This window comes from Manduca sexta, chromosome 21 (assembly GCF_014839805.1).
Source record: "Manduca sexta isolate Smith_Timp_Sample1 chromosome 21, JHU_Msex_v1.0, whole genome shotgun sequence".
NCBI classification, from domain to species: domain Eukaryota; kingdom Metazoa; phylum Arthropoda; class Insecta; order Lepidoptera; family Sphingidae; genus Manduca; species Manduca sexta.
Genome location: NC_051135.1, coordinates 293,028 through 315,818, shown reverse-complemented (window position 1 = coordinate 315,818; position 22,791 = coordinate 293,028). Strand labels below are relative to the sequence as shown.

The following is a 22,791-nucleotide window of genomic DNA, read 5'->3' as shown; positions in this document are numbered from 1 at the left end:
TAGTTGGTCGTTAACTTTAATCTGATGGGCATTTTTAAGATGCCATCTTAAAGCATTTTTCTTTCAAAATATGTCTATGTTTTGCCTATACATAAATGACTGCTATGTAAATATATTTGGTACAATGCTCATTTATGGACCTAAGTGATCGATGTATTAGCAATGAACAATAAGTTAGTATGCGTTATTTATAAAAAGATTTTTGATACAATGGATGCTTATAGTATACCCGTTACCAAAATGTATTATTTATTTAATCTATTCTAAAATGTGTTACAATCGCCATTAAAACACCGAGCACTAAAACATGACTAAAATAATTCATGAATAACCTTGCAAGTTGGTCAAACGTTTCGGTAGAGTTCGTAGGGACGGTAAATACTAAAGAAAAGATTAGTGTCTAAAAACAAATAACTTTCCGTGCCTAATTATTTGCTTATTTTAATTTACACACCTTTATCCCTGAAAGGGTAGGCAAAGGTGCAACTAGGGCACCTACTTATGTGTGCCCGTCCCATGATGTGATAGGGGGAGAACCCATCGCTACATCGGGCCCCAATACCTGGCTCCAGGCTAATACTGAGCAGAAAAACCCAATATCACTTTGCCAGACCAAGGATTCAAACCCAGGACCTCACAGCCTTGTCGTACCGTGCACTCAATACAACTACGCCACTCAGGCAGTCGAGTTTTATTTTACACATGTTGTACAATTTGGAAATCCTAATATCTCACTCTACCATGAACTTGATTTTTTACATTTTTAATGGGTCTAAAACCATTTTTTTTGTAAACTGGTATTTAATTATTATTCATAATTATCACATTAGATAACCGGTTCGCAAGGCTAAGTGCTAATGGTGAAAATAAATTACGTGTACTAAAATTGGTGTTAATCTCTTAATAACTATGGATAGAGTTGAAACACTTCCTACATTAACTAAGATATAAAATTGATATTATTTGAGGATACGAAACATTTATATAATCTATCACTTGTTAATATGATTAGCCATGGAATTTCATCCAAATAAAATTACAATACAATTTCTTTGATAGGACGATAGAGACACGGGAACATCACCGTTACATGGTGGTTGTTACAACGGCGCACGAAGCGTTTTAGTTGCACATTTATCAAGCGCACCGCTAAGATGAAATCATTGCCAGAGTCTGTATTTCCCAATAATTATAATTTGGGCTTCTTCAAGTCACGAGTGAATAGGTATCTTCTAGGCGAGCGTGCTCCATCGGAGACCATATCACCACTTACCAAGCGAGATAGTGGTCAAACGCAAGTCGATATGTTGTAAAAAAAAACAAACAATTTAAATATATACTTATGCGTATCTTAATACTTTGGAACAACATAAACAACTCCACAATAAATTAATTTAAACAATGCCTATGCAATGAGTAACCGAACAGTTCACTATTTTTAATGTGATTTTTTTCTATAATATCAAGTAAAATGTTTATATTGCTTTGTCTACAGGAAAGGGATTCTTCTAGAAGTGGTACAGCGGTCGGACTTCAGCACGGAAAAGTTCAGAGAAATCCAGACAAAAGTAGAGACCACTATACAAAACCTAAGACCTCAAGACGAATACAAGGAGTTTATAGAAAAGTACAAGTATGTTAATTAAATAAATAAATATTAAAATAATATACACTATTCAGCTAACAAAATTTAGAAAAATATTTTTATCACTATATTGTCTTTGCCCATCCAATGCAGAGTAAGCGCAATGCACCACTGTCACGTAAATAATAACAGAAGTATTTTAGTTTAGTGTTAGATAAATTCACGTATTTTGTTATGTGCTGTAGGAAACGTGCCTTCGAAGATTTAGTTCATTATACTATTTATGTGCAGTTATGAATCAACCAATCAAAAAATATTGCATGATAAAAAACCAATGAAGTTATCGGTAATATTTTTACTATAAAAATATCAGTTTAAAAACTATACTGCATCAATCGATGATTCACTTGGAATAAAAGTGAATGAAGTGTTATTTCTTTAAGATCCGGGTAAAAATTACTACGCATGTTAACGCTGAAACACTCGTAAACATTGCCATTAATGTCGGGATCTGATTCACGTGGTTTTATTTTAAATTATTTTGTAAAGAGTAATTTTATGCTTCCATATGCACTATGTATGCACTGAGGATAAAATTATCAATCATAATCAACTTATAAGTACCAGGCGAACAGAAATTGTTAAGCATTTTCAATACACAGGCATTGAAATGCTAACAGTTTTATGATTTGTTTATATTTCTCGTACTAATAAAAAGCGTATGACGAAGTGCATATCAGTAATTTCTCAGCAATATAAAATTTATTATACATTTATGCCAGCTAACCTATGAGTAACAAAAAACAATGTTACTTGTAAACGGTAAACATCCTGGTTGCCGCACGTAAACGCAAGATGGATGCGTTTTAATGAAAGCAGTTTATTTTTTCTTAGAACATGAATGGACTGGCTGCACAATTTCTACTTATTCATTGATAAACTCTGGCTTCATCTTATCGCTTTAAGGCCATAAATATTTCTAAACTGCACTAAATCTATTTCAAGAAAGTTTTACACCTAGGATACTTCATTTCTTCACATTATTCTGTGGGTGTACTGTTTAATCAGGGTCCATATATCTACCCCTGTGTTTGATTAACGAATAATATGACAAATACTGAATTCGGCATTTTAAACCTTTTTCGATATGAACTTAAGAATTTATTGAGGCGTTTTTTTATAAAGGCCAAAGACGAGGAGACCATATTACTTGCTTGCCTTTATTAGCGCGAACGAGAACTCACCACATTTAGACATTCATTAATATTGTGTCATTTCCAGTAATATAGTTGGCTTAGCAATAACTACCAAAATTCTGAAAGAAACATCACCAATTACTTCCTTCCTTGTATTTCATAACAAAATATTGTTGTCAGAACTCCCCCATCAACGCCAGTGCTATTTACATTCGACGAGAGTCTCGTAGAAGATACGAGCGGCAAGTTGCAACCGAACCAGTTGACTGTGGACAATCTCACTGTGGAATGGTTGAAAGAGAAGTTAACGGAACTAGAATCAACCCTGCAGGACAACAGGGAAAAGCAAACAGCACTCCAAGGTCCGGAGATCATCGGGAACGGAGTGTGCAAGAACAATAATATTGGACTCACCAATGGAGTTAATGGAATCGACAGGTACAATGCACTTATAAAAAGTACAATTTGGTTTTCAATCTAAGATAGTAATTGTTTCTTATTGTCTAAATTAATGAGGCAACTATGCTAAATCTGCAGAATGTATGTCAATTTCTGTTTTATCATACATGTACCTAGTTCCTTTTTGTCATAGAAATGATATTTTATATGACGATTAAATCTCCCTGATGATTTTGTTTCATAATATACCAAATGTATGTTATATTTCAACACACAGGCATTCGCCACCACCTATACCAGTGACGACCTCAGAGCCGGTCAAACTGCTAGAGCTCCGTGTGGCGGAGCGGAAATGTGCCAAACAAGCAGAGATGATTCGTTCAGCGTTAGCCGAACTTGGCTGTGAGGAGGCCCCCAGTGGCTGTCCGGACTTGTCTGCCGAGACTGTTGGAGTAGACAGCCTGGACGGTAGCTCGCCTGATCACCAGGTAATTGCATGACTTCTTTTAATAAGCGCGTGTTAATTAATATTGGGAAGGGGAGTAATTTTTAAGGATCCAATCTTATCAATTTACCATCAGAATGGGAAAGATGATAAATTTCTGTATGTTCTAACCACTGTTCAACCGTCAGGATCGTTCATCGTTCGATTCGAAGGTATCAGTGGACGCGTTACGATTGCACCTCCACTCGATCATACCGCCGAAGCCGTTCTTCAGAATATTCACGCGACCATTCCGACGTAAATCTGCACCCTCCAGTCCAGCATTACCGCCAAAAACCTACAGGAGTAGCAGCGAAGGCCCCGTAGACACGGTAAAAGTGCCGACTCTCCGCAAGAAACGGATCAGAGTCTTAAAACGTCGCCTGCGAAAGCGTGTGGATGTTTATGTGCATTGTCGTGTTCATTCGGGCCTTCTCAAGAAGCGAAGGAAGAGTCGTATTGTAGTCGATAGCTTTAACAGTGTGGTGAGTGGCCACTAACCAGAAGATACGAGCGCACGCATGGCATGGATGTACAGGATGCATGAAGTTTTTCTCCACAGCGCCACGTCGGAGCTTCCGACTGTTCCACACTCAATGCGAGTCAATGCTAATTTTAGTACAAATTTCGGCGTCACCGTGCACCGCACGAACTTCTCAAGAGTTCGCTTCCAAATAAAATTAAAATAGCACCGGCTCACACTAAAACTCAGTTTCAAAATCAAGGTGAAGTCGCTTGCGGCGTTCTGGAAATGTTCCTCTGCTTACACGACGTCTGTGTACGTTTCAGTCTCGGGGTTTACGCCAAGTTCATCCTGTTTTGTCCCACATTTCCTTCACGTGGTGGAATAAATAGGTGAAAAAAGTATAGGTCATGTGTCTGCAAGTTTGAGAGTTTTGTGGTGAAACGATGGATCCGTTTGCGATGTACATAACAAATTCGGAGTTACCACCGCCACTCGTAGTGCCGCGGAGGAAGAAGCGATTGAAACAGCTGCAACTTGAACTTGAGAGGGAACTCGAAGAAGTACGTCTGTTGTGCTGTTTTGTGTCTAGTGACTTTGAATTATGTAACATTTTTGCATGGAGAATTTTGTGTGTTTTGTGTTGTCATAGGTTAGTTTGAACTAATAACACTTTACACTGCATCTTCCAATGTTAAATAACAATGAGCGTTTGTTGTTCCATTTACAAATAGTATTTCATGTTCACGGATATTACATTAATTTACATTCAAAACATGAAATACGTATATTACTTTTGCTATAATAGCGTTTAAATGCATTGTAAAATATCGTATAGATTAAATTTACTCCCTAATTATTGTTATTAATAGTTTGATTAGCACTGTTGACCCATTTTAGAATTTCCCACGCACAGAATTGCGTTTTAATTTACTGAAAATAAGAATTTCTATATTTCTTATTACACCTTAATGAATACCTTGTATTAATTTATTTCTAGAGAAAACCTATTATATTTCCAAAGAGATTTCTTAAAAGTATGAAAATAATAATTTAAACTATATTGGGTGCAGTAAATTTCACTATTTTTCTTCGCCATTCTCATGAGACCCGTAATTTTCAGGTAAGCGTAAGCGAGACCGAGCGCTCCCTGGTAGAACAAGAATGGTTCCATGGAGTACTCCCCCGGGAAGAGGTAGTCAGGTTGTTGAGATCTGATGGTGATTATCTGGTGCGGGAGACCACGAGGAACCACGCTAGGCAGCTGGTGCTGTCTGTGTGTTGGGGACAGCATAAACATTTCATAGTGCAGACTACGCCTGAGGTAATTTTTTCGTTTGGTTTTGAATTTTTGTTATGTTGCATTCAAGGCAATTAAGACTCAAAGGATCGAGACTAAACATTGATTAAAATATATTATTTGATAACCATATTTGTTACTCATGTTTTAATCATTAAGTTTAGACCAAGATGTAGAGTTAGGGGCTTAACTTTACTCATGATCTGATAACTTGATAACAATAAAAAATTTATGAGAATATGAAGTTAGGCCACTTACTTTATAACAATTGTTTTTGTCGGATTATAGTTTTCCATGTTTCAATTAATCACTGTTTGTCATTTTATCATTACCTAAAAAATTTTAATCAATTAAAGTAAGTTAAGGAAAAGCCACGTCATATTTTTCAAAGCTATTATCTATCAAGCATTGTAAAATGATCCCAATTTTAACCCTTAATATAATCCTGAGTAAAAACTATTCAAAATAAGATATTAGTGCGATTGTCAAAAAAATCTTTGTACTGATATGTTTTCCACTGATTGGTTTCCCATTTTCGCGATGGATTGAAAAAGCGATTCGGATCGTTTATTGAAAACCGTGGTTACGCGTAACTTAAATTTTTTTTTCGTTGTAGGGTCACTACCGTTTCGAAGGCGCCGCATTCCCGTCCGTGGCGGAGCTGATCGCGTGGCAGCGCGCGAGCGGCGTGCCCGTCACCGCGCGCTCCGGCGCGCTGCTGCGGAGGGCCGTGCCGAGGGAGAACTGGGAGCTTAACAACGACGACGTGCAGCTGCTCGATAAGATTGGACGGGTGTGTACAAAATCATTAAAATCAACTGAATGAAGGACGAAAAAGTAGTCTGTCTCATAGTAAATGTCAGTCAGGACTATCATACTGCTTATGGGCATAAGCACTCCGCCAACCAAATCATTGAAATACGAAATTCAGTAGGTAGATAGCCCAAACACTGTATGAAACAATGTATCGGGGCTTGGTGACTTTACTGATGATTAAACATAATCTTGAACGCAGATAAATCTTAATTAGTTACTGCAGCAGTCAGGTCTTGCTAACATATCATTTTCTTCGAATTAATTTTGATTTAAAATATATTTCCTTATTGGTGTTTAATTGATGTCATACAGGGCAACTTTGGCGACGTATACAAAGCGAGACTCAAGACTACTAGTCAAGAGGTGGCAGTGAAGACCTGCAGGGTAGCTCTGCCGGAAGAACAGAAGCGCACGTTCCTGCAAGAAGGAAGGATCCTGAAGCAGTACCAACATCCCAACATCGTACGACTCATCGGCATTGCAGTGCAGAAACAACCTATCATGATTGTCATGGAACTTGTGTCTGGTGAGTGCTGGTTTCTTGATAGTAAAGGCAAACGAGCTAGTGAGGCACCTGATGATAAATAATCTTTTATATTTGGTCGCCTTATATATTCATTTAGTTTTGAAACAGGACTTATTGTCGTAAGTAATAATCTTAATTTAGCTCAATGATTTCTTATGTTTCCGCGAATGTTAGATATTGAAATTTTTTTTTCGGATTTTATCTAACAGCAGCCTTAATGGTCACAGGGGGGACCACGAAGGCTTGTCTTCGAAACGTCAGCAGGAAGTAAAATAATACACAAAACAGCAATAAAATCTGAAAAAAATATTTTTATTTCAATTTAGCTTTTATCGTCACCTGCTCCGTATTTGTCAATGGTAGTTAGACACCAACAAGGCACGATCTCGTAATCCATACGATGCTTTTGAAATCAACTGAAGGTCTATAATACGTCACCGTCAGTTTAATCTAGTTCCCTAAAATATCATTTATAATATACATTTTTCTCATATTCGTGTCATATTCTCTACTTTCAAGTATTTATAACCATCTCTGTGGGTGTTTTACAGTTTAAACCGTGATATATTTATAGTGCATGTTAGGTATTTGGGTGGGCAGACGCTATTAACGTATACTGAGTAAGATGCACGTTCGTGTAATTTTATTTTTATTACAAATTTATTTACTGAATTGAAAGTAAGTAACGGCGTAAGATCTACTCAAAAATCATATTTATATTAATTATTTTTATAAAAATAGAAACAGGCTCTGAATATCCATGATTATATTTTATTTTGTACACATAGATAACTAAGACAAATGCCGGTTAGTATATTAAGATATAAGTAGGTAGTGTGTTGAGACCTCAGGAATTAGCTTCGAAATAACGTTACTAGAGGCTACTTTTCCATACTTCTACGATGATTTCGGTGAAAAAATTAGTTATTCAGTATTCAATTTTTTTTATAAATTATGTCTGAATGTGTCTTTAAATGAATTATACAAATGTTATATGTCACAAATAATTCTATTCCAGGAGGGTCTCTCTTAACATTCCTCCGCACCAGGGCATCGAACCTAAACTCTCGGACGCTCATGGCGATGTGTCGCGACGCGGCGGCGGGCATGCGTTACCTCGAGTCCAAGAACTGCATCCATCGAGACTTGGCCGCGAGGAACTGTCTCGTCGGTGATGATAATATTGTCAAGATATCTGACTTCGGCATGTCGAGGGAGGAAGAGGAGTACATAGTGTCGGGAGGGATGAAGCAAATACCGATCAAGTGGACGGCGCCTGAGGCTCTTAACTTTGGTGAGTTTTGAGTACCTGTATTACAGAGTTTTAAATGGAATCATTAAGCGTGGTCGATGCGGGTTTAAACGTTCACCATAAGTAACGTTCAAAAGCAATAAAATCTTATAGTAATTTAAAATCGATATATTTGATTTTTTTAAAGTTTAAGTTTGTTTTTATGCGTCATCATCTATAAATATAAAAATGAATCCCTATTTCCCTTGGTCACGCCATCACGCGTGAACGGCTGGACCGATTTCACTATACTTTTTTTGTTGTTGTTGTGTTTTTTATCGTCAGGAGAAGGTTCTTATGAACGAAAAAAAACAAAAAAATTGCGCGCATATTAGAATATTTAAGAAACCTTAAGGTGGTAGCTCAAGGTCCATTTTCATACATTTTGTTTCGGCTTTAATCTGGGTAACTAAACAAGTATTGGCAAGTAAAGAATTTAAATTCACGTCTAGTTAGTGATTAGTTCTCGCAGTTGAAGAAAACGTAAAATAATTAATAATTATGGATATTTCGGCCTTTAAAATTTCGTCATATTAAATTTTAAAGGCCGAAACTGGCAGACAATACTTGCAGATTGAAACTGAACTAACTTAACGAAAATATTAATTTTATATAACTGTCAATTGTTTGAAATAACTGTCTTTATAAACTTTTGTGGTTACAGGCAAGTACACGTCATTATGTGACGTATGGAGCTACGGCGTGCTAATGTGGGAGATATTTTCCAAGGGCGACACTCCGTACGCGGGCATGAGCAACTCGCGGGCCAGAGAGAAGATTGATACAGGTACGATAAAACAAAGATATCTTGGAAATATTAGGAGAGACGGGTAGAAGCCGAGGCCTTGACAAAGAGCTTCCATTTTTAAATTTTAAAAATAATACACAGATTCCATTTCTAAATTTAATACAATATGAACACAGATTTCATTTCTAAATTTAAAAACGAATACCAGAGATTCCGTTTCTTAATTTAAAAATAATACCAGAGAGTCTATTTCTAAATTTAAAATCTATCATTCTGACAATCTTTTGGTTTTTAATATTATGTTTATCATTTTTTTTAAAGTACGTACTAAGTTTGTGATGGTTATACCTACATCAAAGGCTTATCCTTTCTTAGCGGTAATCAAAATTATACTGAATTGTGACTAGATTTAGGTGGTTGACCCTGGAATTCGACTTAACACACCATTAATCAGTAGTAGCTAAGTAAATTGTATATATTCGCAGGGTATCGAATGCCGGCTCCAGAAAGCTGTCCTGAAGATGTGTATGCTTTGATGCTGCGGTGTTGGGAATATGAGCCTGAGAAACGACCACATTTCCATCAGATATACACCATCATAGACAGCATATACAACAGATAACATTCAAATATAATATTACGTATGGAAAATTGGCCGCTGCAGTGCAGTTACGGACTTAAGTAATGGGGGTCATAATGTCTGTCATTCCGAGTTTTAAATCTTGGAATACCACGCATACGCAAGGAAAGCCGTTTATTTCTATAATAAAAATTCCAGATATATTTATTGGTCTGATTATGGAGTGTCATAGATGGAAATATATTTTATTGCGAAAATGATTTTTAAAAATTTATTACGTTTTTGATAACAATTGTCTGTTTATAATATTTGACACATAAAAAACGTGTTATATGATATATTTGAATTTTCTTTGTACGGTCGACTGAAAATTGTGTTACGATTATTACAAGTTAAGCTTTATATGTATTATATTTGATATTTACTCATTTTCCATTAATTCAATAACTCGTATACTGTATTATATGTAGTATTAAGTTTTATATGTTCAGTATATACTTATGTTCGGTAGCTAATAGATTTAAGAAGGCAGTTAATGAAAACGTTGTTTAAATAAGACTTTACCGTCGCTAAATATCGTTTTGTAAAATGTAGTGTATCGATTGGCAATGTATTTTGTATTGTGGAGATGTTTCACGTAAAAGCGTTGATCTCTTTCAAATGGTACTATTGTAAGCGAATGTATTGTAGTTATAAGTACATTACCATACCACATGATTGTGTAATATTGTGTTAGATAAGACCATATTTCATACCAATAGGGTAATAAATCACTTAATTCCGTGCCTGAACGATGATTTATAAAATACTGTTAGAAAAAAGTGAAGGCAATATATGTTATATTTTTGTGAAAGTACAACGTTAAAGTATGGGATATAATATAATTTTAAGACATATAATGTAGTCTCTGTAAACGAAGACAATAATGTCCTACATCGATAATTGTTGTATTGACAAATCTGTATTGTTACTTTAATTGAAATATTGCAGTAAAATCTTGCATTTATCTCTCCATAAACGTATTGGTTAAGAATGTTTTCAACATTGTCGAAACGTGTTTTGTATATTAAATATAGTCGATGTATTTGTGATGCGTCTGTGCTTCCAATAACATTATAATGTTACGTTAGTTTTGTAGTTCTTGCCTAGAATAAGTATATAAAGATCATGTAACACAAAGTGAGATATAAACCTTATGGATAAGTAAATAGACGCCAATTCCAGAAGTACTACATTGTGAATTTATATACAGTAGGTAAAGTAAAAAAGTACGTTTGATATCATAAAATTACGGTTTGTAATTTTCTATCGACATTAATTTGACTGCTATAGGTGTATTTCCAGATGAAATAATATTTGTGCAAATTTTTCTAAAGTAGGTAACTTAAAAATTATTACTTGAAGGAGTTGCTGGAGGCAGCTGAAACCATTTTCACGTATCTAGTATTTTTTGAATTGACGACCTAATAATTTAGTATTTTCTATAAATCTATGACAAAATATTGTATTGTATATATTTTTTCATACATATTAAAGTGCCAGACATTTTGGGTTCAATACTTGGTTATTTTATTTATTCCCTTATGCAACATAATTGTCAGCTTGCGGATCATCGTCAGACTTTTGATAACAATACTGGTAGCGGTACAAATACACTTTAATACAGTATTCTAAATTTTAACTGTCATGAAACTTTCGATTCGCATTCCCAAATTGTATCCTTAATCCACCCCTGATGTCATAACCATTAAACAATACAACCAAAGTTACGTATAAATAATTTTATTCCACATATTATTTACAGATACAATTTAATTAATTCGTCACTAACTGCCGACGGGGTTAGGATTCCTAAGTCCGTGAAAAGTAAAGTTATATAAGCGGGCGGCGTGTAGTCCACCAGTGGGTGTTCTTTCGACAGATCTTTGCCAGACTTTAGCGTACTAGATAGGTATTTGAACTCCTTGGGGACATCTTGCTGGTTCAGTGGGTATATTCGTGCGAATTTGAAACTTTCTGTCAGTACAAATACGGGCTTTTTCAGCTCCAATGCTGAAATTCCTATTGAGTAGGTTCCAACCTGGAATTGATAATAAAACTTATATAAATAAGCAAACGAGAAAATCCGCGCTGTGGAATCCGAATGGCGTATAGTTACTTTATTGTATGACTATTAAATACTTTTACTCTATTGTAATCAGTCGAAATTGAATTTTAATCATCAGACGATGCTTGTCATTTGGATAAATCTCTGATAGCTTTATAATGCCCATTAAATACACTGGCTGTAATGTTTTATGCAAGTTTATATTAGTGCTTATATTCTGTCATTAAATAGATGACAGAAATTAAACACAGGTATAGGTTACTAGACACGTAGCTATATAAACCCTTGGTTTAGTCTTGACTTCTACGCTCAACAAAATTATACATTAATAGTTGAAATTATTAATTGACTTTATCGATATCTGACTGATAAAAAAAGATATCTAATGTTTATTCACTTAATAATGTTTTTTTTACGTGTCATACGTTTGATAGCCAAAATGAGTCGGCTTATACAAACACACCGGACTCTTGGGTAAGCTCTATAGGCGGCCGCAACCCTTGAACATTAAGCCACCATGTTGAGAACAAACCCATAAGGGGTTCCGCACCTCGGAACGATTAGGGATGGGCGTACTAGACGATCCATCCATTACCGTATTTGTCGGCACGCGGGCGGGACCTATTAACAGGGGGGGCTTCCTCGGCGGGGGGGGGGGGTCCTCGGCGGCGAAGGCGGAACTACAGTCTTGTAGAGCGTAGGAGTTCCAGGAAGATGTTCATACGGCGAATGGCCAGTGATATTGTCCTCTGGGTCGGTTAGAACTGAAGTAAGCCGTGCCCATTCAGCGCGGTAATGGACTCAATAATGTTTTACTCTACCATTGATTCAGAAATATTAATGTTTTTATTAACTTCGTCCGTAAGCGTTTACGAATATTAAGGTAGTACTATATTCATTACCTTATTAATAATTCCTCCGCTTTCGGTGACTCCCTCGGCACCAAGCATGACTATATCAACCTGTTCCATGATGTATCCCACGGCTGAATCAAGAATCAACGTGGCGTCGATACCAGCTTCAACCAGCTGTTTGTGCATTATTTCACTGAAAGCATGATATTTATTGTATTCACTGTATCAATAGATACATACATAGTATCACGTCTCTATCCCATAGGGGTAGGCAGACTATGGATTGCTACTTTGCACGATTATGGTATAGTTTTCGCGCTTCTTTCACCTTCATTAATCTTTTCATGCATTCCATGGTTCCAGGTACTTTTGACCTGGCCTTTACTGAGAATGTCAGATATCTAAGATTCGAAGGTTCGGTGCGGTCGACCCATACCGGCTCTTTCATCCACATTCGCCTTATAAAACCTCTTTGTCAGTCTGTTATCCATCCTCTCCAAATGCCTATACTGCCTTAGCAATAAATAGTAGGGCAGCGATTTTCTAGCTGTTTTTATTTTTTTAAATAAACATGGCAAAATTACAGCATCTAATGGTAGATGTGTGTCCAGATAGAACAGTCATACTTAACTGTTTTTATATAGACAACAATGATATCTAAGTTACTATACGTTAGACCACAATACTAATCACTTGACCAATTTATGATATTAATATCTACCACCACCATGTGAGATTGGTGGGGTCTAAGTTTTAAATTAAATATAAATTTTCTTAAAAATTTAAAATTCATAATGTTTTTTTATTTGTTCCTCTAATAAATATTATTAAATAAATCAGTGACATAAGGCCTCTTATATTAAACCCTCTATAAGAACTAATACATTTTTACATACTCTAATGGACATTTTCAATAGTCAAAGTTCCTAGAATGAAACAATCAAAATGACTTATTTGTAAGCATGTCAAAAAATACTTTGTTCTGATTGGTCCATTTTTAAGATAGATCGAAAAAAGCGACTGGGATCTTTTAAAAAATTGGCGGTAAAACAGCTTACCCAGTATTGTCAGGAGCAGAAACTGTGACAAACACTTGAAACCGCCTGTTTGCTTTTGCTGCTTCTAACATTGCTTGCAGAACTACGCGAGATCGGGAGTGAGTTAGAATTTTCTGTAAATTATAAAAAATACCTTGATTTCCTGGAATGTTATAATAATTACTGAAAAAATTACATGTTTTTGTGTTTATCTCTGCTGGAGACAACACAAAAGCAATATATTGATAGTAAAAGTTTAGATTTTTAATTAATGATGCCAATATTTACTTACACAACCATCTGAAATAAAAGTGAGTGCTTGCTTGGCAACCTTTCCTCTGGCCTCGAGTAATGTGTTCAAAAATATGTGTCCACGCTGCAACATTATTTGTTCACACTCCTCGAATGACTGTAATAATATGCAAATAAACTATAATATTTCAGTTACAAAAAAAAAATATTTAATTTATTCATTGTAAAAATACTCTCTTCGTGGGGTTAACTAGCTCCTGTTTTCTTCCATCTTATTAGAGCTATGGTTAAGTTAGAGATACCTATTCCTTTTTCCATACTGTCCAATATGGTAATATGAATAAAGTATTATTAAACTCTCAAGATATAATCATTAAAGATTGAATTCATTATTGTTGTCAGTGGTTCATTACTATGATGTTGCCAATAATCATTAACATAATATATTAATCAGTATATGTCAATCAAACATTAGATTTTGATTCAAGCAATGACATATTTGTTCCCAAAATATGGAGTACTTAATGATGCATTGTACAAAATAATGCAATACCAAATACGTAATATAGAAAGCTCACCTTAACATCAAGTCTAGCAAAAGTGATAAACCTCATGAATAGTTCACATCCAGATGATATGGCTGTGACGGGCTGGTCGCAGTGACGCATCGCATCCACCGCCAGCTGCAGGTTCAAGTCTAGCTCTCTCACTGTGGCCACTGGAGGGTGTTAAGTAAATAACTTCTTATAAACATTGCTAGGGTCTGGTAATTTTACTAGCAACAACAGATATATTTAGTGGCATAGGTACCCTAGGATTTAAATGCAATAATAAAAACCTCCAGCCAGATGACCATTAGTGGGCTTAACCAATGCTTGGAGGCAGAAAAAAAAGTCTACCATTAAACTTTTGGTATATAAGATGCTTTGTTAGTTTTCACAGGAGCGACCTAAAAATAGGTCCAAGCTAAGTGTAAATTTCAAGTTCAGTTTTAGGTTTAAGTACTTGTGAGGGTCCTGTTTTGCCTAACTCTATGGTAGCTACGCTCCTGAATCCAATAGCAAACGTTTTCTATGAGATTAAGGAAACTAATCATACTCCAGACACAATAGTGTAAACATGGTATGTATATACAAAATAATCATTTCTATTCCATAATTTTAATAAAGTAAAATTAAACCTATATTTTTCTGACAAAGAAAAAATACAAAATTGTCTGAAATAAATATAAATAGCCAGGTCTTTTGAATAATGTAAGGAATCCTTTAAATTGTGCAATTTGAATAAGAATTTAAATTAAATACGTTATACACACCTTTATAGTTTTCTATTACGGTTAGCAAGGTTTTTATAGCAGCCACACCTGCAGATACATCTTCTTCGTCCTTTAGGATTTTAAGAAAAATATTTTGGACTTCTGTAAAATATAATGGTGTGAATCTATAACCTCACAAAAAAAATGATACTTATATAATACAAGTAACAAACAAGATTAAGTACCTTCTTTTTTCATTGTTATAAATTTTAAATATAATGAGTAATACGAAAAATGTTATTTAAAACTAATCATATGTTTACGTGCCACACACAACATAACCTTAAAATAAATATGTCAAAAGTCTAAAATTATTAGAAAATCGTTTTGTTACTGCTTGTAAAATAGCAAGAACGAAGTGAAATGTATATTTTTATTTATTTACCAAATAGTTTCAGGATATAATAAAGACATATTTTTTAAGGTAATTATATAAGTCAATCAATATCATAAAAGTTATAGTGCTTATATGGTTTTTATTTTATTTTGGAGAGCTGCCATGGTTACCACTGGAGGTACCCTGCTAACGGGGTACAGGCTCAGAACAGGCGATCCCCTGGCTTAGCAACCACGACAGTCCCTAGGAAAATTTGGTGGGCTCTACTGTTATGACCGAAGGTGCCAGCGGACGGTACGGTGGCGACTCACAGCTTTCCGGTCCCAGGGCCCGGGAGGAAGAAGGGAGGGGATAGAGTAAAGGAAGAGAAGAGGAAGGAGAAGGACCCCTCTCGGGACAGTGGGAAGGGTGAGGGAGGGGAAATTTTCGCGAACCCTTACAGGCCTCAATATGTATTTAGCGACTATGAGGTATACACACTGAACTGTGAGCCTAGGGTCGCGGCAAATGTGCCCCCGTGCATGGGCGTGCATTTGGTATGGGGACCAAGCGCACAAGAATTGCTTCGGGGGTACTTATATGGCTTGTCGTCTGTGTAGTCATGTTGCAATTTGGTCTTTAATCTTTACAGCGTATAGGTACAGGCTACCGACCACGAAGTCTTGGGTTCATATTCGGTTGTGCTTAAAATGTGCCAAAAATCTATTTATCTATATTGTAAATTAATCGGGATTATCTAAGAGACCAACATGTAACTGTATCTGGTCAATATATATTTTTTGTTTTTTAACACGATTTGCTCGGGACTGGAACCTGGGTTTCACAGTAGTATAATTAAGTCAAATCACATGGGAGTGCGTTAAGGCCAGGTGGAAAAAGAAGGTACCTAAACCTTACAGTTAATTTTTATAAAGATATCGTAAAGTTAGGGGTTGAAAAGTGTTTACGTACTTTTGTCTAGGTAACATTGAGTATCGTTAAGCAAATTTTGGTAAAAATTATATTTCGCCTAGTAAAAATGCATGAACGCGCGCATTAGACTTCGATTTTTTTCGGGATATTTTAACTATCTCTTTACCTACTTTTTCGTTCAATCGATTTTTCTTTCTATTATTTACCTACACATAGAACTACCTATCATAACTGTGTATTTAAGTTGAATTCTTTTTTTATTCGGACTGCCAATAGAAGATACAAAAACAAACAAAAAATACACAAATTTATCTCAATTCAAATAAATTAAATATACACCCGGCATCACTCTATAAATTTAATTAAATAGATTTCCCCCAAGATTATGTAATAATGCGCTTATATTTTTATCCAAACATTTGTATAAGTAATTTAGTATATATACTTATGTACATTTAAAAAAAATTGTGCCTAATGCAGGAAGACATGCAATAAGTACTTAGAGTCGATGTTGGGTAAAACGAGTAAAGCGGTGCTCTAGGCACTTGTGGGTATTGTATTGTCTACATAATATTGACTCCAAGATATAAGAAACTATTTCATAAAACCTGGAATCAATTATAAATGTTAGTCAACATTAAACATTTTATTATATTTTATTTACTTACATCTTCAGAATCTCAGTAATAATGTCTGTAGGTACTAATTGTAACGCCTACATATTGCTTCTGAAGTGGTAGAGTCACACTAACCTTCTATCCAGGTTTATTTACGGCATGACTAAGCCAGGATAAATAGTTTTATAGATTTCTTATTTGAGTTGGGAATGCTCCTATGATTGACAGTCTATCTGTGTTTGTCCTGTGCCTTGCTGGTAAAATTTACTCTTGATTCACTTGTTTCTTTTGCGAATCTACATAAAGTGTATTTTTTTACTGAAATAAATTAACCTAGAGTTCATTTTAAGCGGTGCAAAAAATACAATAGCGAATAAATTACAAAATAACAATGACTTTATTTTTACTTTATTCATTACAATTTATACCAATTTGAATATAAATTAGTTCTGAAAATTATTTTATAAACGTTTTAAGAACCTTGACATCTAACGCCATCTAGTACCAAGAGGATAAACTGCAAATTTTTAGATTTCCTATGAAATATTTTATTTTAAAGAGGTTTTCAATGGTGTAATTCCAAGTAAAATCTATAGCTACAATTGGTGGTAACTATAAATGGCGAGGGAAAGTCACGGCCACTCGTCGAATCTCGCTGCTAAGGTGGTAGACGCTATAGTCTTACGGTTAGCCGAATGGACTGCACGCGTCCTAGTGTTTACTTTTAAATAATATATAGAAGAGTGCTTGTTGGTAGTGAAGGCGCAGACGTCGGTCATGGGAAACTCCGCATCTGTCAAACTGAACGACAAACGTCGCTGGAAGTGAGTAGCTAATTAATCCAACGTATGTTTTTTAATGTTTACATAAAAAATATCAATTAATAGTTGTTCGTTTAACGTAGACTGTAGATATAAGTGTTAACTATAGATGACTTTAGATTGCATTATCGGAATCGTTAATCTTAATGATCTCATTACAAAGTTGTCTCTAATATTATTTCAATGTTATTTATCACAAAGTACAGCAATAAACTTATAGATTTAATTACTTTCGTAACACGACAAACGTCTATATGTACCGGCAATGAAACTTTGTAAATGCCGATTAGAGAGATTTAAAATATACTTACTTATCCCTAAACAAAAATTAGCTAAGTAAATTCCTGTCCGTGAAAGTAGACAACAGGTCGCACCCTTAAAACTAAAATGACCGAATTAAAAAGTTATATATTTCCTGATTGTGTTAACAAACTCAATTCCAAAGCATGCTCTATAACCATATGACAAGAAAAAGACAAAATTATTGAATAGAAATAGATTCAATTCGCTGTCTTTTAATTTTTTTTCCCACACACATCGTCCACCATCCACACAATCGTCTTTATTGAGTTAGGTCACCTTCGTTTCAAAGTTGCGAGATGTTTCAGTAATCACCATGGCTAACAATGTCATTCTGGGAAGTATCAATCTTGCATTGGCGAAAGCTGAAATTTCTGGAAAGGAAACCAGACATAAAAAATAGGAATGAATGCGGTCTGCAAATTTAATGATAATTAGATTCTACATACATTTTTATACAGGGAAGCCGTGAGGATAATAGAATATGAACACTTTTATTGATTTTAGACCTTTCTAGACCATCTGTTCGAAAAATGATTGTTTATTTATTTACTATTAAGACATCGAGTAGCTGTTTCCTAAACTTTAACTAGGTTAATACTATGTAACAATAATAACAAATTTAAATGCACAATATGCTGTGACACAGCATGCATTGATAAATCTAACACCAGTATTAATATTAGTTAGATCACGGAATATCGTTGGCTGCCTATTACTAGTGAGGATTTTTGCACTCCTTTAGGTTTAACTTTACTTTTCTACATGTTCTAATTTAATTATTTTATTATCACGAAAGAGCACATTAATCACTTGATGGTAATTGATCACTGTTCATAAAATGACCGAAGTCGATATCGCATTGCCGATCTTTGAGAAACGTGAAGAGCTGTTTGGAGAGGCAGAACTCTATATACCAGCATAAATTAGGATAATCGATTTTATTAAAAAAATATTTAGCTTCTAGATATTAATAATCGTAATGTCCAGTTTACGGTTCCATATTTTGGCAATAATTTACCTACATAAAATAATGTTGAAACTAAGTATATTGACCCAGGACGGAGCGGAGAATGGAATATAGTTTGTGATGCTTTAATGCAGAAAATGGCACCGTATAACTCAGCTGTATATGCGATGCAATTTATTTTGAGATGCTGTTTTGACAAGTTCATTATTTAATTAGCCATTATCTTACACAATGTAAATTTTGTTATGTAGATAATGTTGAACGCGTCGTGACTCGCATGTCAAAAAGGAATACGTAAGGTGAGTCGGGGGAAGTGCGCCATAAAATTTTCATAGCTGGATTCAATGCAAAATAATTTCTTTTTGTGCTGACTTAAGAATATAATTTTATTAATTTAAGAATATTTGGTATTTTGTGATAACAACCTATAGCCATTCAAGGAAATTGGACCATAAATTAATAATATTTTGCTCAAAGTAAAAATGGTAGTAGGCGCACTTGCCTCCGGAAATGGGGTAAGTGCGCCTGTGTAAAAAAAAACGCCAATATGAAACATTATAAAGAAAACACTCATTTTAGTCCATAGAGAAATAAGTTTTACTCGCAATGCTCTTGGATAATTTTTAATCACTCAATATTATAACAAACTATGGCTGTCAAATGAAATTCGGGGTAAGTGCGCCATATATATGTAAATCAGGGCTTCAAAACATTTTAGATTTTTTGCTATATAAGATTTTTGCTATATTAGATTTTGTGTGCGGATATGTTGGAATAAAAAATGGTAGCCCTAATATAAAATCCATTTTATTTCTAAAAACTAAAATAACATACAAAAATGTAGAAATTAACAATTTCGAATGCGTTATAACTCAATTACTTAGAATTTGGCCTTATGACATTTGATATGTTTTAGCTGCATTATATCCAGATAACGTGCCTGATCGAACAGTTGGAACCTATTCACGTAAAGTTGCTCTAGACCAAGGTATTTCAGTTTTTCTTTTGTAAAAACGAATTAACTAATACGCCCTTTTATTTAAGTTGGCTCGAAACAAAATACCTTGAGTACAAAAAATTCTGCTGTTAAGTATAACATTTTTATAATAATAATTCATATTAGTAAAACTTATTCTCAAAAAAGGTTGGTTATATATGGATCAGGGCAAGTGCGCCATACGACTATTAACTGTGGCGCACTTGCCCTACTCGACAATTTTAAGTACATTTTTCGCATTGCTAAAAATCCTTTATTTTAGTATATATAAATAAAATTCAGACAGGAAGTTAAAATAAAAGGTTTAAACTATGTATTCACCTTACTGGTTTACAGAAATATGTTAAATATCTTGAAATATTTGATGTTATCTTTCACGGGGTCATCTCTGTTTACAGGTCTAAATGACACTTAAAATAAAATGGCGAATAAATCGTATTAAAATGAACATAGCCATTTATGTTTTTTAGTGGAACTGTATTTCAGTTAGTAGCATCGATATAAGATTGCGGTAATTGTATAACATCAATAGTTTTCGTATTATTTAGGGTAGGTGCACTTACCCCGTCGGCGCACTTGCCCCGACTGACCTTATATTGTGATAGTGAAAACTTGTATTTTATTGCGAAACTGTCGTTCTAAATTACGTACATAGCTCGCAGTACCAGAGCAAATGTAAAAGCAGGTAAAATCGGATGAAGTAATTTTATCGCCTTGGAAAACTTAGCCATAATATGGTGTTGAAACGTCGATTTTTTTCTTATTTAATGTTTAAGTAATACAATTAAATAGGATGTCAAGTAGCATAAACTTTAAAAACTTTGTATTTTTATACTTTTGTTAAATCTAAATATGATTGGGTTGTTTTGATTGAATCTATAATCTATACATCCATAGAATACTATGTTTATTAGACTACCTGTTGTTCGATAATATTTTCTTTATTTATGTAGATCATTTAGCGATACTTACCTAGAGTTTAACATTTACTTATCTATTTTCTGGAATCTTTACATTTAATAAAACGGGAATGGAGGTATTAAGTGCTGTAGTTTTCTTTTAGGCACCAACCGTGATTCATCTCAGAAGACCCCTGTTAAATTTAAGCCTTAAAATGCATATTACCTTCGTTGAACTGAAAAGTTCTTGCGATACCCACACACACAAACCTTCATGATACAAGTTTGTATATAAAATTTACTTATATCATATTACAAAAATGTTTCCCGTCTTCCTTGCCTTTCATATGAGGTCAACAAAGAAGTAATTTTTAAGCTCAATGCAGCCAGATGACCGCGTAGACTACCTTGACCTAAAACGAGATGACGAAACTGTTAATTATTAGGCTTTATATAAAGTATTTATCTTTTAAATTAAAGGGTTAAAAGGGCAACAAACAAAATATCCAATACAAAATCAAGCGATACGATTCGTAATTTAGAAGCATCTTTTTCTTTTACTTTCTCTTCGTTCATAAAAGGAGAATGGAAAGGTTCTCAGCCATGCAACCTATTCCACAACAAAAACTAATTATTCATAATTATTAAATAATTTTAACGCTTAAAAATATTTTTAATAGATGTACAAAAACAAGTTTTTGAATAAAAAGTTCAGTCAACGTAGATCGAATAATACCTATAAACGATAAAACATTTGTATAGTGGTAGAATAAACATGAATAAAAATCGTTGTCGATAAGCTTCTATACTGCCGTGCTAAGCGCAAAAGCGGTACGTCAGGGAAACCTTATTTCGAGATAATCGAAGTTTTGTAATTATAGTTTTGTATTTAAAACTGAGATAGACTTTTAAGGTTTTTTTAACAAGTTCTAAACAAGATTATTTAGGTAGGTTCGTTGGATGGGTAAGTAATTCTTTAAGCTACTTGACGACATAAAAATCAGGATTTTGATTTTTTTTGAGATACCGCTTTTGAGCTTAGCTCGACAGTATAGTGGAAGGAATAAAGGAAAGGTTCTTTAACCGAATAAATTCTTTGTAATAAACAGACGCGTAATATATTTAATTTCTTGAACTACCTATCTCAAGTTACATACCATTACTTAAAGTCTACAAAGTCTTAAAAATAAAACTGTTTACAATGTTAAATGCATATAAAAAACAAGAGAGGTACATTGACTAATGAGTAATACCGTGGCCTCCAAACTTGCCGCGAGGAAATGACGAATGGCACAATTCTGCACAATTATTTTAAAAGAAAACCTACCTCCTTACTGGCTGTAAAGATGTCATACATATTGAAATTCCAGTTTATTTTCTTTTATAAGAATGTGATTCCTTATTAAGTATTGTAGGAGTTTGGTAGGTGGCGGTTATTATGATGGTGCCTTTAATTATTTGTTTGCTATCCTGCTATAAAAACATTTACCTGTTACACAGGAACAAAGATCCAAAAAACAAAAATAAAATTGTGATAATATGTTCAACCACTGTAGAATAATAATATTTTATTGATTAAAGCAAAATGCGTATGATAACGATAGACGGCATTTCTATCACCAACCATGAAAAGCAGATTAATAGCTAGCTGTCAAGAATTGCTGCTTAGATTTAAAGACATTCACCGATTGATTCATCACTACGAGACTTCCTAATTGATTATTTTCCACCAAGTACCTACGTAAGTAGCATTTCGAATTCGTAATTTCCTTTTTTTACACGCATTATAGCCAAAGATAAAATCACTGACCACACAAGCCTGGACTTTCTATCTGCGTTTTCCATACTTTCCCCTGAATACGCGTAAGATTGCCTTGGAGCTGCATTTTGTCATAGCCGGTAACGACACTGCAGTTGCAACACGAAGATGCATCAATCCGTTTGGCTCATTGCGAAATCAATCGTCGTAAATTTGAGTTTTACAA

The 22,791-nt window shown here is 34.5% G+C and overlaps 3 protein-coding genes and 1 long non-coding RNA gene across 6 annotated transcripts in view; 2 read left to right on the top strand and 2 right to left on the bottom strand.

Moving 5' to 3' along the window:
* The window catches only part of LOC115447751 (tyrosine-protein kinase Fer), a 98,008-nt gene extending 87,061 nt beyond the window's left edge, over window positions 1–10,947 (top strand). Inside the window, exons 5-14 of one of the 3 annotated variants that reach the window (XM_030174962.2) lie at window positions 1,496–1,633; window positions 2,962–3,219; window positions 3,458–3,668; window positions 3,814–3,996; window positions 5,251–5,451; window positions 6,044–6,220; window positions 6,556–6,769; window positions 7,788–8,063; window positions 8,725–8,847; window positions 9,294–10,947. In XM_030174962.2, the coding sequence (XP_030030822.2) occupies window positions 1,496–1,633; window positions 2,962–3,219; window positions 3,458–3,668; window positions 3,814–3,996; window positions 5,251–5,451; window positions 6,044–6,220; window positions 6,556–6,769; window positions 7,788–8,063; window positions 8,725–8,847; window positions 9,294–9,430 (1,918 nt within the window). In that variant the 3' untranslated portion in view covers window positions 9,431–10,947. Of the gene's footprint in view, window positions 1–1,495; window positions 1,634–2,961; window positions 3,220–3,457; window positions 3,669–3,813; window positions 3,997–4,030; window positions 4,691–5,250; window positions 5,452–6,043; window positions 6,221–6,555; window positions 6,770–7,787; window positions 8,064–8,724; window positions 8,848–9,293 lie in introns of those variants that run through there. The other 2 variants (XM_030174969.2, XM_030174977.2) reach the window with 2 other exon arrangements.
* Window positions 10,948–11,153: 206 nt separating this feature from the next.
* On the bottom strand, window positions 11,154–15,775 carry LOC115447829 (translation initiation factor eIF-2B subunit alpha). The gene is made up of 7 exons (XM_030175072.2): window positions 15,139–15,775; window positions 14,954–15,055; window positions 14,217–14,356; window positions 13,679–13,795; window positions 13,408–13,520; window positions 12,398–12,542; window positions 11,154–11,468 (listed from the first exon to the last, which is right to left on the bottom strand). Exons 1-7 carry the CDS (start codon window positions 15,149–15,151, stop codon window positions 11,187–11,189), a joined length of 912 nt encoding a protein of 303 aa, XP_030030932.1. The 5' UTR covers window positions 15,152–15,775; the 3' UTR covers window positions 11,154–11,186.
* A 1,722-nt stretch (window positions 15,776–17,497) lies between these two features.
* The window catches only part of LOC115447880 (NADP-dependent malic enzyme), a 41,708-nt gene continuing 36,414 nt past the window's right edge, over window positions 17,498–22,791 (top strand). Inside the window, exon 1 of the mRNA XM_030175169.2 lies at window positions 17,498–17,643. Within this exon, the coding sequence (XP_030031029.1) occupies window positions 17,597–17,643 (47 nt within the window). The 5' untranslated portion in view covers window positions 17,498–17,596. The remainder of the gene's footprint in view (window positions 17,644–22,791) is intronic.
* Window positions 18,220–20,994, bottom strand: LOC119190064. The gene is made up of 2 exons (XR_005112756.1): window positions 20,880–20,994; window positions 18,220–18,314 (listed from the first exon to the last, which is right to left on the bottom strand). It is a non-coding gene; the product is annotated as an uncharacterized LOC119190064 (long non-coding RNA).

What these genes read in the sequence shown, in the direction of transcription:
- LOC115447829 (XM_030175072.2), bottom strand. An exon ending in TTGCTAGACTTGATGTTAAG is followed by an intron (nt 13,796 to 14,216) that starts GTGAGCTTTCTA and finishes ATATTATTACAG; the next exon opens with TCATTCGAGGAGTGTGAACA. An exon ending in TCTGCTCCTGACAATACTGG is followed by an intron (nt 12,543 to 13,407) that starts GTAAGCTGTTTT and finishes TCATGCTTTCAG; the next exon opens with TGAAATAATGCACAAACAGC.